Here is a 15625-nt window from a genome sequence, read left to right on the forward strand (position 1 = left end):
TGAGGCTGGAGAAAGCCCACGTCTGTACCGTCAGTGGAGGGAAGGGAATCTGCATTCAGCAGCTTTGAGTAAAAAAACTGAGAGTGAGATGTGAAGGTGAAGAGAGAAAAGAGGGGATGAGGAGCGGGAGGAGATCCTGTGTTTGCTCTTTTGTCCTTAGTTAAGATGACAGTTCAGCTCTTTTTCATCTGCATGAAGTGAAAACATTCAAAAACTCGGTCATGTTTTGTTTTAGTTTCCACTCACTCATTATTACCAGCAGAAGACTTCATCAGTGACTTTTTCTTTGCGCTTCTGCTCCAAAAAGGAACAAAAAAAAAAAAACCTGCGGCAACTATCAGAGAGCCGCAGAGGAAGAAGAGCAGAAGAAGAGGAGAGGTGATTCCCCGGAACAGGAGCTGCAGTACAGTAGGAGCGCAGCTGGTGTACAGGAGGTGTACAGTAGAGGGGAGGTCGTCCTCCGAGAGCGCTGCCTGTGAGAGATGACATTTTGCCGCAGAGCCTCTTGGCTGTGTACCCGAGAGAGGGGGAGGGGGGGGGGGGGGGGGGGTGTTTGACTTTTCCCTACGAGCTTCAGTCAGTCATATGCTCATATCAGCCTCCACAAACACCAACATAAATGCATTTTCCACTGAAATGGAGTTTCTTTTTCTTCATCTGCCATTTTTCTTACTATGATTTGGTAACTCTGATTTATTTAGACTTCATACCAATGAAAAGGGAAACAAGACATGTTGTTCTCCACCACGGGAACTTCTCCAGGAACCTTTTCAGGAACATGGGACCTGAAGCGGCGTCTAAACTTCTGTAAGGACTCAACGTCACTAAGGATCAATAAGATTACACTCAGTGATGTGAATGTTATTGGCAAGAATCACATAATATATTATATAACAAGAGCCTAAAGTATCTGACATGTTGAAGTTTCGACCAAACTTCACAAAGACCACGTTGGGATGTTTCACTCAAAACCACAAACCTGAACCTCATGGTGGCGCTGGAGGTAAAGTCAGAGGATCACCAAAGTCAGTAGGATTCATCCTCTGGGGAACATGAATGTTTGTACAACATTTCAAGGCCAAGGACCAACGTGGTGGACCGACTGACCCCCTTGGACCAAAGGGGGTCGTTTGAAGCCAGAAAAGACTGAGCAGACACAAACAGACCTCAGCGTTGGTCTCCCCTGTCTTTCCCTCACTGCGCCCCTCTCTCTCCTCTCACAGTTCAGTTTAGTTCACTTCAAATCTGCTTTATTGGCGTGACAGATAAAAGGATTTACATCTTCCCGAAGCCTTTTCAGGGATGAAATAAATCAGAACACGAACAGATACAAGATTAAATAATGGAGAGATTCTGCAAAAAGCACGTTGGCATGTAGAAGCAGCAGAGAACATCCAGAACGAGAGAAATCAAGAGCGAGCACGAGGAGGAAGTTAGTGAGTTCAGAGGCGGATGTTTCATTCTGTAAAACACCTGCAGCTTTTCTGTCCGTCAGTAAAATGTTTGGATGTTTGCCATCATGGTGGAGAACTGGACATCTTTTTTTAATCTTTTATTTCTGTGAGCCTCTTCCTCCCCCTCCTCCCCCTCCTCCTCCCCCTCCTCCTTATCAGAAACAGAGACATCACCATCGCTCATAACAGGCGTGGAAATGGCTTGGACAATATTTTAATTGAAATATTTCATCAGAAAATCAGTTTCCAGGCCACGAGGGAGGAAGATCCGCCCTTATCGAGCACAGACCATTAGCTTCCAATTAACACGCGGAGACAGAAGAGGACGGAGACGCTTTCAAACGGGAGGAGATTAAGACCAGGCCGGGATTTAGACCGGGACGGTTCTCTGCAGGGAAAAAACGCATGCATCCATTATTCCACGAACTATAGCTAATATAGATTAGGCCCAGTCATTTAACTTAAAACACACAATGGAATCCATTTTAATGTGGATTTTTCAAATGAAGATGTAGCGCACAATCACGGTGAATGATTACAAAACATGTGTCGAGCAGCCGGTGAGTCACATTTCTGCAAATGTGCAATTAAAATTGGCATTTTGAGGATTTTTCTATCGGTTCACCAGCTGCACATATTTTTCTGTCTCATTTTTATAGGCAATTTGAGTTTATTTGACGATAGCTGAAAGTAATTAAATTCTCTTACAAATTCAAAACCAAACATTTTAAGGACTTCAGTACATAAACTGCATAAAGAGGCTTCCTGTTAACAAAGCGCTCGCTTGCTGTCAACATCAGTTTTTGGTGATTCTGAGCTGAACTCCATCTCGATGTCAGATTTAAATCTAGCAGCAGCTTGGCTTCATGTACGGAGTGCATTGGACTTTGTCTTTTCATTACTAAAGTATCTCACGATTGTGACTGAACACTGTGTTCTGAAGTCAGTAAAACTCTTACTGTCTTACTAAGCTTGTCTTTGTCTCAGTCATAATTACAGACAATACAGAAAGTATAATTACAAGAAGGAGACGCACCTCCACATCCTGAAATACACATTGTCCTAAAATGTAAAAGACATTCTTCTTACAAACGAAAAGGAGGATGAGACTATGAGACTAGAGACTAGGAAGAAGTTTGTTATTATTTTATTATCCAGAATTATCAACTGCAAATCACAACACACCCTCTAACAAACTGTTGTCCTTCAACTGTTTTTTGTGTGATGAATATGTAGGTTGTAGGTTGTAGGTTGCATATCGCTGGTAGAGAAATATAATCTACATAAACCTTCGTAATGCATTTCAGAGTTTGAATTCCTTTCTCAATATATCAGACTGAAGGGTCCATCCTCTCATTTAAGGATCTTTGACAGACTGCAGGACTGAACACAAAGTCCTCTGGGAGGTTTTCAACACTCGAATTGTATTAAAAACAAAACGTGTTGCAGCAGTTTGTTTGGTGCAGAGTCATTTAAAGGGAAGAGAATAAGGAGGACGGGAGGAAGAGGGGGAGGCAAAGCGGGGGGGGGGGGATGGATATAAAGAGTAAAAGAGGAGGGAGCGCAGAAAAGAGAGAGAAGGGAAGGAAAAGGAAAGGAGATGATTTTAAAGGAAGGAAATGAAGAAAGGGGAAGGAAGGAAATGAAAGAGGGAAAAGAGGAAGAGGAAGAGGAAGAGGAAGAGGACCAAAGGAACAGAGATGTGTCAGTGTTCATATGTGTGTTCAGTTCAGTCATTCATGTTTCATGTTTCATGTTTCAGTGATGGCAGAAGGAGGAAGAAGACCCACATGTAGACACGGGAAGAACTGTTTACTGGCAAAACCAGGAGGACAAAGACTTACAGGGGGGTGAGGCAGGCCGGACTTACAGGGGGGGTGAGGCAGGCCGGACTTACAGGGGGGGGGGTGAGGCAGGCCGGGGTCAGAACCGGGTAAGCAGTCCAAACAGGCAAACAGAGCAGACAAGGAGCAGACAAGGAGCAGGGTCCAATAAACAATCCACTCTGAGAACGCAGGGGGGGACACTGAGAAAACAGGAGAAGAGGAGGAGGAGGAGGAGAGCTGGAGGAGGAGGAGGAGGAGAGCTGGAGAAGAGGAAGAGGAGGAGGAGGAGGAGGAGGAGGAGGAGGAGGAGGAGAGCTGGAGAAGAGGAGGAGGTGGAGGAGGAGGAGAGCTGGAGAAGAGGAGGAGGTGGAGGAGGAGGAGAGCTGGAGAAGAAGAGGAGGAGGAGGAGAGCTGGAGAAGAGGAGGAGGTGGAGGAGGAGGAGAGCTGGAGAAGAGGAAGAGGAGGAGGAGGAAAGCTGGAGAAGATGAAGAAGTGGAGGAGGTGGAGGAAGAGGAGGAGGAGGAGCAGCGCAGAGAAGAGGAGGAGGAGGAGGAGGAAGAGGAGGAGGAGGAGGAGGAGGAGGAGCAGCGCAGAGAATCGTGGGTTTTCCCTGATTGGCTGCAGGGCAGAGAGGAACCCTTCGTGCATCATCACCAGGAGAGCTGTGATTGGCTGCAGCCAGGACGAGTGGGGGAGCTCCATACCACACATCATCATCATCATCATCATCCTCAGTGATATTTACAGCCTGGCACGTTCCAGAGGATCCTCACTGCACAACTGGGCTCTTGGAGGGGGTGGACAAAATAATAGAAACACCTGAAGCTCATGATGTTTGGGTCCTTTTGGAGGCTGTGGCTTGTTGACTTAAAGCTCCACTAATCAATATCTTATCATATTGATCACATGACTGTGTAAGGTCATGAGGTCAGAGAGACAAACTATCAACGACTTTTCAGCTCTATGAAGCTTTTCAGCCTCTTTTAGCTCCTGGTTTTGATTTTATGGCACATTTCTAATGTTCCTTCAGTGACAGAAGTGAGACTGATACATGAACGTACAGTGAGAGCACTTCTCTTGATGATATCAGCATCTTCATGTGATATTTGCATCTTTATTGAAGGCACATACAGATCATCGTTAACAACCGTATCTACACTGGTGACATTTCACCAGTGACATTAGTCACAGTTGACATTTTTCTCTCCAGTTCATCAGAATATCACTGAGATGAAGCAGAGGCAGATAATGACATCACGCTCACTGGAAAACATCCCGATTTACATGATTCATTTACAGTGAAGTCAACACAACCTGTTCATCAATGAAACATAAAGGACGCTAATAAATGTTTCTGCATTTACTGAGACGATACTTTATTTACTGGAAAGAGTTTCAGGGCGCAGAGGCGGCGCTGCTCATCACATTCAGTTTCAGCTCTTGCAGTCAATCATTTTATTCCTTCTTAGTCTTCATCAGAATTAAAAAACATGATTTATAAGATGATGATGGGTTCGGGTATGATATGATCTAAGGCTAAGCATCAAGGCAATGAATGGAAGTCAATACATTGTCCTCAGAAGTATAGTAGTGCGTGCGTGTGTGTTCTACGGTGCTGTACTGTGTGTTCCTGCAGACAGACAGGCAGGCGTGTAGATCTTCACCGTCTCGTCCCAGGAACAGTCCACCACCTGCAGCCAACACAACACAACACACTCTCACAAACACTCGCTCCCCAGAGGATGTATTCATGCTAACATGCTACACTAAGATGGTGAACATGGTAAACATTATACCTGCCGAACATCAGCATGTTAGCATGTAGCTCAAAGCACCATTGTACAGCCTCACAGAGCTGCTAGCATCGCCCTCTCTGCCACTTCCTAACTTGGGATGAAGACTTGTTTGTGTGTCGGGAGGAGAAACAGAGAGAGGTCACGCCTGAACCAAAACGTACATGATTAGTGAACACGCCCACCAACAGGAGACCCCCCCCGGTCTAGCTGTATCTTCCAGCATGACTGCTGATGGAGATGAGAGGTAAGAACACACACACTGCTTTATGATCATGTGGACTGAATGTTCTCGACTGTAGGAGAACACACACACACACACACACACACACACACACACACACACACACACACACACACACACCCTCTGTTTCTCTTGTTTATTGAAGTGCAATAACACTCGAGCTTCCAGCTGAAATAACCTGAACTCCTCTGTGCTGCAGGTAAAGTGTGGAGACGAGACGTTCAACTCTCCGTCTCCTCTGGCGCACACTTACATCAAAGTGTTCCAACTAAATTACTCTCCATTATCAGGTCGGGGACAAAGACACTTAGAGAGACGGCTGACCGGCCGACGGTCTCCACAGGCTGAAGTCTGGCTCTGTTCCTCTCCATACTGCATGGCTCTCTATGACTCTCTACAAGACAGTTTGCATCAGACAGACATCATTCATTCATCGTCTTGCTTTCATCATTCACCACTCGCACACTTCCTGTCTTAAGGCAACAGATGCAGACTGACCGTAACCTTGAATCATGTAAGTAAAGGCCAGGCTGAGTAATATAACTTGTGGTGGAGGTTATTTTGTGTGTTTTTGCACTTTTGTCATCTAATTCAGGGTCCAAACTTCCTCTGCACTGCGGACTGTTTTTATGTTGGTAATTACCAGCAGAGAACATTCAGTCCATATGGTCCTAAAGCTTTTCTCTCAGTTCTGGTGTGTTTTTACCTCTAATTGCTGAGCATAATGGTTCCCCACAAGCCTCTCAGTACGCACACAGGAAGACGGGGCTTTGCATGCCTCTTCACAAATCACTAAAGTTTTGGTTCAGGCGTAATCTCTGTTTATCCTCCCAACACACAAGTAAGTCTTCATATGAGACAGACAACGACTGAGAAGAGAGTGGACATAAAATACAGAAACTGAGCATCACTGTGGGTTCTACTGCATAAAACAAATACAGATACTCCTCTCAGCTGTTGTTTTCCACGATGAAGACGAGACGATGAGACGAAACTGACTCCATTAAACAATAACTGTGACTAAATCTCCATGAAATGAAATGTAAAAATATCTAAAAAGACCAAAAAGATCTAAAATAAAAGAGCCCACGTAACCCAAACCTCCATATCGTCACTGGATGGCTGCACATTTGGTAATGAAAGTAATTGTTAGTTGCAGGCCGGCTCAGAAAGCAACACAAGTACAAACAAACAATAATATCAGCAAAAGAAAAACACACAGCAGACGTTTCCTCAGCAGGTTAAACTCAGTTAAATGTCCTCAGCTAGTGCTCTTCACTTCCTAAACTTCCTAAAATACAGCTGTGTCTCCACCTCCGTCTCTTTACTCTATGATCAAGCGGGACGTGGCTATCAGCTGAAAGACATGCCTGTGTGGGGACGTGGCTATCAGCTGAAAGACATGCCTGTGTGGGGACGTGGCTATCAGCTGAAAGACATGCCTGTGTGGGGACGTGGCTATCAGCTGAAAGACACACCACCTCTCCGTCGTCTCTCCTGGCAGCAGAACACACAGCAGCTGATGAGTTCGGCCTCTGCTCGAAGCTTTCAAAGAAAAGCAGCGGTTCCACTTCACTTTCACCACCAGAGAATAAAGCCACGTTATTATTCACGCGGTCACAGCGAGTGTTAACCAGTGAAAGAGGGGGGGACGCTGCAGCCTGCCGGATGAGGAAGGTTTGAACCCAGACGGAGAGAAACCCTCGTCCTTACCGTCCTTCTGCTGGAGCTTTTTACCTTTTTAGGTGTGAAGATCCTGAAGCTTGCAGGCAGCACAGCCAATCAGAAATAAGCTCAGTCAGAGGAAACGTATCAACATGTCAGCAGGAGTGGTGCTATAATTAATTATAATCCATCGCTGTGACCGACGGGGGTTGTTTAAAATCTGACGCCGTGTGTTTGTTCCTGTCACATTTGTTTTCTGGTATTATACTGTTCCATCTTGTATTTGTGGACTATAAAAGGCTTCATGGCTGCAGCACAAAAAGTCTTTGAAAGATTAAAAAACGGTGTTTTATTATTCATGCTGGAACAACATCTGTCTGCCAGCTGCGTCTCGGTTTGTGTTTGTGCTCCCGGCTGCGTTTCTGGTGCTGTTTTTCAACAGTTTTAGATTTGAAAGAAACACTAATGTTTCTAACGTCAGCTAACGTGCTAATTAGCAATAACACAAAGTATGATGGGATGGCGAGAATATCATCAGTTTTTTTAGGTATTTGGTCAAAAACGAAGAAATGTCGACCTGCTGATGGCGCTCGATGAAAAGTTAAGTGATCACTAAAGTAATCACAACTCTTCCTGCTGGGAACACGAAGGTCTGAACCAACCAGCTGCCATCCTGAGGGCCACGCTGCCAGCAAGGCCAGAACACGAAATGTCTTTGTTAGAGACAATCATCTTCAAGGAACAGAAGCGGCAACCTCCCAGTCAGTAAGGCTCTTAGACTGTGGCTCTTAGTGTTGACAGGTGACGAACACAGGAATTTGTCACTTGTTACTGCCCTCCGGAACAACACATGATAGTAATATAATAATAATAATAATAATCATTTCTTTGGTTGGAAGGAAAACATGTGGCATACGGGTGGCCTCCCCTGCGTTACATCCTGTGCAGCGTCCCCTCCGCCAGGCTCCCGATCGGATCTTTGAATCAGCGAGTCAACAAGCCGATCGGCCTTTCAGGGCATGAGTAAGCAAAGTTAGTCGTGCAGTGAGTCAGCCTTTGAGAAGAGGAATGCCCTCCTTTAATTAACTTTAACAGCCGTCCGTAATGGAAAGGCACACACAGCGGCCAAGACTGCAGCAAAGCACAAAGAGAGAGAGAGCGAGAGAGAGAGAAATGAATGGAATATAAAAGACAAAGTTCAAAGTGACTAATATTTAATGTCTTGTTTTAATTCAAATAATGAGAAAAAGATGAATGAAGACACAATAATTAACACACTAATACGCTTGTGGCAGATACGTACAGGCGCACAGCGGTCATAAAGTACAATGCACTTGTTATCGCTGTTGAATTGTCATGGCAACAGTGCTTTGAGTGACAGCTCAGTGACACTGTGACTGCTCAGGTTGGCAGCAGAAACAACTTAAAACACACAAGTATTTCAAGGCTTTTGTTTTGAAAATCCAAACTCACAACTGATGTATAGTACCACATGAACGATCATTTTCATTATGGATTAATCTGCCAGTTGTTTTCTTGTTGTAAAGTGTCAGACTGTAGAGGAGGGAAGTCCGAGCGTGCTGAGAGACTCACACACTGTTGGTTCTGATCTTTTTATGAGATTTGTTGACAGAAAGATAAATATAGAATAGCATCAGACGTACCCTTTAAATGGCCAGCAAATACATTTAACACGCTGAATATCACGCTCCATGTAAAAGGACGTCACGCGACAGTATTTGTACCACAAATAACATATACTACACTGACAGTGTAGTACCACAGATAGCATCACCGCGTATCACTGTACAAACTGAGGCGGACAAAAAATGACCAAGCAACAGACCTGTGATCAGGTGTCATGCTGTGTTCCTTTATGATCTATCACCTCCTCCTATCACACACACACACACACACACACACACACACACACACTCACACACACTCACACACACTCACACACACACACACACACACACACTGATGCCTGATCTGTGTGTGTGGTTTGGCCTGCAGTGCCATAAGGAGGGTGATCCATCAGACACATGTGGCTGCTCCTGGATCAGACCAGAGACCACACCAGTGAGGGAGAGAGAGACAGAGACAGACAGACAGACAGAGAGAGAGAGAGACAGGGAGAGGCAGAGAGAGAGAGAGAGAGAGACAGACAGACAGACAGACAGAGGACGAGAGTGATATCAGGAGAGAGGGAGGACAGGAGCGAGTTAGCATCGATATCAGAGAGAAGAACAGATGAAAAGTCGAATGTGAGGAGAGGAAGAACAGAAAGAAGCAAAGAAGAAGGAAGGAAAGACCAGAGAAGACGAGTAGTGCCAGAAGAAGAGGAGGAGGAGAGGAGCTTCATCTCTCACCGTGGATAATGTGGCGTCGTTGAGTTTCCAGCAGATTAGCCTGATGTCAGGATTACTGGACGCGGCAGCCATGTTTATGGAAATGATGTGTGAGTTCATTGTGAGTTCTTACAACAAAGCGCTAACGCTAAACGCTAACTGAAAATGCTCCACTGCGTCTCAGCTTAGTGCAGCCTGACGCTCACCACCGGCTGCGATGTTGTATTTCCATGTTCGTACGCCGGCTGCCGCTACTCGCACTGTGGCCCTCCATGTCCTCTGGCGGCCATGTTGGAGAAGAACACGAGTGAACGATGGTAAAATGATCACCCGGACTGTCCGTCGTGAACATTTATCACAGCTTGGAGGCTGCTCTGATCTAACTAGGGCCCATGTTGATGTCTTTATAAACTCAGTGTTTCTGCTGTCAGTTAAACTCACGTTACCTCACATGAAGAAGATGATGGCCTGCAGGTTTTGAATGTGGGGAAAGATAACTTTGGATTGGTACTCTGGTTGTGCACCAGGACTCATTTCAGACGCGTTCACTTTCAGTTTGACCTCCAGTTAAACTGCTTTAGATGATCTGAATTAACTTTGATTACAACCTCTAACACTCGCGTAGAGTATTACAGCAACAGCACCTCATGACCTTTTCTTTCTCTCTATCCTTGTGAGGTCATTTTATGACTGGAGCCTTTATTAGAAAACGCTGTTTTGGTCCATTTAACCTGACAAACGTTTCTTAAAATCCTTCTCCCCTCCTGTAGTCAGCGGAGGATTTCTCCAGCACACAAACCTGTCTACAAGCAACAAAAGGTGTGCAGAAGCTTTTACAGTCAAGAGGATGAAAAGACACACACACACACACACACACACACACACACACACACACACACACACACGTAACCACCCACAGAGACGGTCGGTGGTCTCCATGGACAACAAAGAGCTGACTCAGCCAATCACAGTGATGAGGAAGGAACGGGTAGATCACAGCTGTCAGTGTCACACACACACACACACACACACACACACACACACACACACACACACACACACACACACACACACACACACACACACACACACACACACACAGCCGCTTTTTCATTTGCTTGTGTTCGACCGTCACACGGCGATTATCTGTCTAAATATATATTTTTCATTTTCCTTTCATGTGAATAATAAGGCAAAAATATAATTTATTAAATCAATAATATGACAATTTAAACCATGAATTATTATATCAAAATGATTTGTATTGTTCCAATATCTCTGGGAATTCGTTATATCTTGTGACATTTTTCAAGCCTCCTTCACTGCTGGTTGATGGGATTCACAAAGAGAAGATGACACGATGTAGACTAAAAAATACAGAGGTGGAAAAACTCAACCAGGAAGAAGAGACGAGATGGAGGGGGGGGGGGGGGGGGGTCGAGACAGAGAGCAGTGTCCTTAACACTGTCACAGCTATTTGTGTAAGTGTGTGTGTGTGTTATAGCCTGCTTCTCTGTAATGACATGTCTGATAACAACATACACGAACAATACAGCTCATTACTGTTGTTGCCTCCTCCCACACACACACACACACACACACACACACACACACACACACACACACACACACACATTCTCCAACACTGACAAGAACAATGCAGCTCATTACTGCATCTCTGTTATAGACACAAACACACACTCGCGGCTCGAGCGCCGTGTCACATTGAGTCGGGACAGCTCGCCCTCTGTGATTGGTTGCTGTGGGAAACACACTGTTTAGCGTGACGCTGTGGGCTCCGGCTTGTGAGGCGTTATCACGTACGCACTTCCACCTCGTCATTGTTTGTGTACTCACTCTGATTTTCCAGCGAGCTTTTTCTGGTTCCAAGTGACAACAGTTGATAACGAAAGTGTAAAGACGAGGCAGAGAGTCTGGTTCTAGTCCCTATTTATATCTTTTCATGGCTCCTGTAATGCTGCTTTTTCTTAACACAGATATATAGTGTCAGTGTCAGTGTTTTTAAAAAGTCTCATTAATGCATTTGTTTCCAGTGGCAGATGAATCCACATGTGGAGCTCTAGTGAGTGTGTGTGTGACTGAGTCCAGATAAACTACAGTGTGTAAGAAGAAGAAGAAGAAGATATCTGATCAGGCTGGGGTACACACACAATACTTGTTAGTAGATACATTCACTGCTGGTTTTGGTCTGTTCGGGGGTTTTGTTGATAATAAGAAAAGTACAGAATATAACCGGAGGAGAGCAGCTTCAGCACCACGGACAGTTCCAGACTTCCAGACTTGGTTTGAACATCTCGACGACAAACTGCAGTAATTTCAACTGTAATCTACAAAGCGGTCTTTGTCAGACTGCGCCCCGGAAAAGGTATTCTCACTAAAGCCCTGGACTGAAATTGAAAGGATCATACCGGTGATATTATTTAACAGTGATAGTTTCAGCTCATCGACTTTGACAGTGATTCCCGATCTTTTCAGCTGTTAACCATTTAAAGCAAAGTGATGTCGTGAGCAGCGATCGTCTCTTCTGATTGTTTCGGTGGTTTTTACAGCCGTGAAGAGGAAAAATAAACGATCTGTGTCGCGCATGTTCTTTTCTCCACTATGTTGTTAATCATCTCACAACCGCTCAGATTTACCTTGCAGCCTCTTGGAGGTTCCTGTCTCCAGTGAGGGAACCACTGAACTATAAAGTCTACCACAGATTTTAGATCAGATTAGATTAAGATGATGAGTCCATCGCATACCTGGGTCCACAGACCAACATCTGGCAAAAAAAGAAGAAAAACATTCTCTTTGACCAACACTTTGACGAACTGCCTCAAAAACAAATTCCAGCTTTTCCATTAAACTCGCTCTGGATATTCTAAAGCGGATGACTCCTAATGGTTTTTAATGTTGACCTCCTGATCTAAATAATGAATTTCTTCCATTAAAACAGTTCTTGTTTGGCTGTCGAGTCACATCTTGGGAGTTGGAGTCTCATGGAAGAGCTTTTCAAACCTCTGCAGGTTGATTTTCAAAGTCTTACTGAAATGAACTGAATCCGATGGCGAGCCTGAAGGTAGGAAATCAATCTCAAAACTAATGGTACACTTCTGAAAATGGTCAGCCGTGATGTATGCACCATTTAGTTAATGGGCTAAAACGTGCAAAGCCACTCTTGTTCCGGTCAGAAAGAAATACATGACATTAAAAACGCTCGAGGCATTTTAAGGGCTGTTTTAAAGTATAGCTAACGAAGCTAAACCTCCCTTGAACCGCTTTGAGTACAGGAGTTTTAAAATGACGCAGTAACGAACGAGCAATAACCTCAGTTCACTCTTTCATAGAGAAGTTGGGGCCAATCACAATGTGGATCCCAGGATGCTTTTTGTCACCATTTCCCCCGCGTTTATCTGGTGACATAAAGCTGAACTCTGATGGCATTTTCACCACTTGGCTTTGGACTTTCTTCTCTGGGGGGGGGCATACGGTGTGAGAGGGACACCGCCTGTCCAAATTAGCTGAAAATTGAATTAGACATGAGTGGCCTTTTCAATTCACTGCTCCTTTCCCCCGACACACTGGAGCACACAGCTGCCTGACAGCCCTGTGTTGCTGTGTGTGGGTTCACCTCGAGTGATGGATGGCCCCATTTCAACGACCACAGCAAACGAACACAGAGGAAACCGGACGTGGACGCAGACATGGTTACCCACACACACACTCTCTACAACTTTACAGTCGCTTGGATGAGAAGATAATATGAAGAATTAATCCAGATGATATTTCATTTTCTGTGACCTCAACAACTTGCAGCTAAGACAAAAACAAAAAGGATTGGGGGATTTTTAAAATGTTGGTCCATTGTTCATGGCCTATCCATGTCCATGGTTGCAGTGGCAGCAGTCTCAAGGACAGCCATGTTTTTCATGTTCAAAGTCTAATATTATTTTTCTGACACGTTCAGTGAAGCGTATTCTACATATAGCTGATGATGGACCAAGACCCCCAGTTTCACTGTGGGCACATAGAGCTACAGCGGGCGGTGAAATAACATAAATGAATCAATTAATAGAAGCCGTCATGGAGCCTTTTGTTTTACAGACGTCTCTTTTATGATGGTGGTCTATACAGCAGTTGTCCCCACTGGGACAAAATGGCTGCAAGGCTGACTTGCCGCACCATATGCAGGTCTCTTAATAGATCCCTGGATCCTCCACAGGAAGGACCACCCCACCTGAAACCACTTTGCTGCTGGAAACCGCGCCAGGAGCTCCAACATCACAGGATTAAGATAAGCCACGTCTCTACAATGTCCTCGCAACTTCAAGGTCAGCTGATTTCTCAAATTATAGTCATACTGATAAAGTCAAATAAAAAACAAAGAGCAGCACATTTAAACAAAACTACCAGGACAGGTGTGTGTGTGTGTGTGTGTGTGTGTGTGTGTGTGTGTGTGTGTGTTACCTGGTTGGGGATATGCAGGTTGAAGTCTAGTCCACAGACAAACTCTGAGTGATGTTCCACAGTGTCCAGAAGAGGCTGGTTCCTACTGTAATCCCAGAACCTACACACACACACACACACACACACACACACACACACACACACACACAGATATTTTATTTCTATTTCACTAACAGCTTTCCACAAGATCAAACACTAAATATCACAATAATGTTGAAGTAAAATGTCGACTCTTTGAGCGCAAAAGGTTTCATAAAGTAGCTGTTGATATTCTTGGTCCCCAGAGGATCAGGCCTGTCGATAGTCTTTCATCTAAAGTCACGGGCGGGTCCAATTTTTCAGTTGACTAAAAAGTTTATCCGTGACAAAGTATCTTGAAAACTGTTTCCATTAAATTTACAGTTGATATTCTTGGTGCCCAAGAGATGAATCCTAACCCTTTTTTCAATATCGACCCCCTGACTTTTCCTCCGACTCCATGATTAAAACAAGACTTCCACTAATGAGCAGAATATAATCCACTCTCCCAGAGGATGACAGCCTCTCATTCTAGACGTCTTTTATGGAAACCATCCTTAAGCCAAAACTGCCAAACCTCAAGGGAATTTACACAAAAGAGCTCTCATAATCTAATTCACAGACTGGACTGAAATTAGCTGAGTACATTCATGCTACTGAGAGGAAAAAAACTGCCACAACTGGTAATCATGTTCAATACTTTAAATATTTTGGTGTGATGAACACGCAGTGCACTTCAATGTTGAGTGTTATTTTCATATAAAGAAAAAGTAGAAAAATATTAGACCAATAAAGCAGCTGACTGTAACATACACCTGCTTACGCCTCCCTTTATAAAAGCAAACATGTCACTTTACATGATCACAAATCATATTATACAGTTCTGAGTAGGATTTAATGCAGAAAAGAAGGGAGGAAGATGAGAAAGACGAAGAGAAGGATAGCGAGAGAAAGAGTTTAAAAGAGGTAATGAGGATGGGATGAAAAAAAAAAAAGGCCGCAATCTAGAGAATGAGATAAAGAAAAATAAAACTGAAACAGAAAGAAGAAACTGAGAGAGATGAGAAGTGGAGAGAAAGAGAGAGCCAATAAAACACTGCCTCCAGACTTCAGGCAGCAGCGGCCAATCAGACTAATTGAAAGACTGTTTCTCTTCCTGGTCCTGACAGAGTGGTGTTTGTGTGTGTGTGTGTGTGTGTGTGTGTGTGTGTGTGTGTGTGAGTGTGTGTGTGTGTGTGTGTGTGTGTGTGAGTGTGTGTGTGTGTGTGTGAGTGTGTGTGCCAAAGCCCTGACGCAGCAAACACTCCCTCCAGACTCATCCACTTTGCAAATGTAATTAAATCATTTTCAGAGGGAACACTGCAGCTCCCATTGGGCTCCATTAGGCCCGTATTAATACTGGAGCGCACACACACACACACACACACACACACACACACACACACACACACAATGAGCGATGGGTGTCTGGGGAGAGTTGCGCATTAAGAGATATTATATATTGAGTAAGTTGTTAGTGTAAATCACTGCTCACACTCACTTTTCCCCACGTCGACATGTACATCTGAATGTGTGTGTGTTCTGCACACTGCTTTACGTTCAGTCTCAATGAGCACAGTTTGTTCATTTCTTTGAGTTATCGATCGGTGCCAACGTCTAGAAACTTTCTCTCAGGAAGCTGAAAGAGGAGTAAACATGTTGGCCAATCAGCATCCAGATGGAAAAGTTGGGCTTCAGTGCAGCAACATGATAAAAGCTTTATTTATCAGCGTCCCCGTCCTGCACCTGACGGACTGATTGTTG

At 44.4% G+C, this 15625-nt stretch overlaps 1 protein-coding gene across 2 annotated transcripts in view; it reads right to left on the minus strand.

Annotated features, from left to right (window-relative positions):
• Positions 1 to 4375: 4375 nt before the first annotated feature.
• Positions 4376 to 15625, minus strand: part of LOC139302285 (peroxisomal targeting signal 2 receptor-like) — a 35232-nt gene continuing 23982 nt past the window's right edge. For both annotated transcript variants that reach the window (XM_070925939.1, XM_070925940.1), the window contains exons 10-11: positions 13805 to 13904; positions 4376 to 4972 (exon numbers count right to left, since the gene is read on the minus strand). In XM_070925939.1, the coding sequence (XP_070782040.1) occupies positions 4889 to 4972; positions 13805 to 13904 (184 nt within the window). In that variant the 3' untranslated portion in view covers positions 4376 to 4888. The remainder of the gene's footprint in view (positions 4973 to 13804; positions 13905 to 15625) is intronic.

The sequence above is a fragment of the Enoplosus armatus genome, chromosome 19 (genome assembly GCF_043641665.1).
Source record: "Enoplosus armatus isolate fEnoArm2 chromosome 19, fEnoArm2.hap1, whole genome shotgun sequence".
In the NCBI taxonomy this organism is placed as follows: Eukaryota; Metazoa; Chordata; class Actinopteri; order Centrarchiformes; family Enoplosidae; genus Enoplosus; species Enoplosus armatus.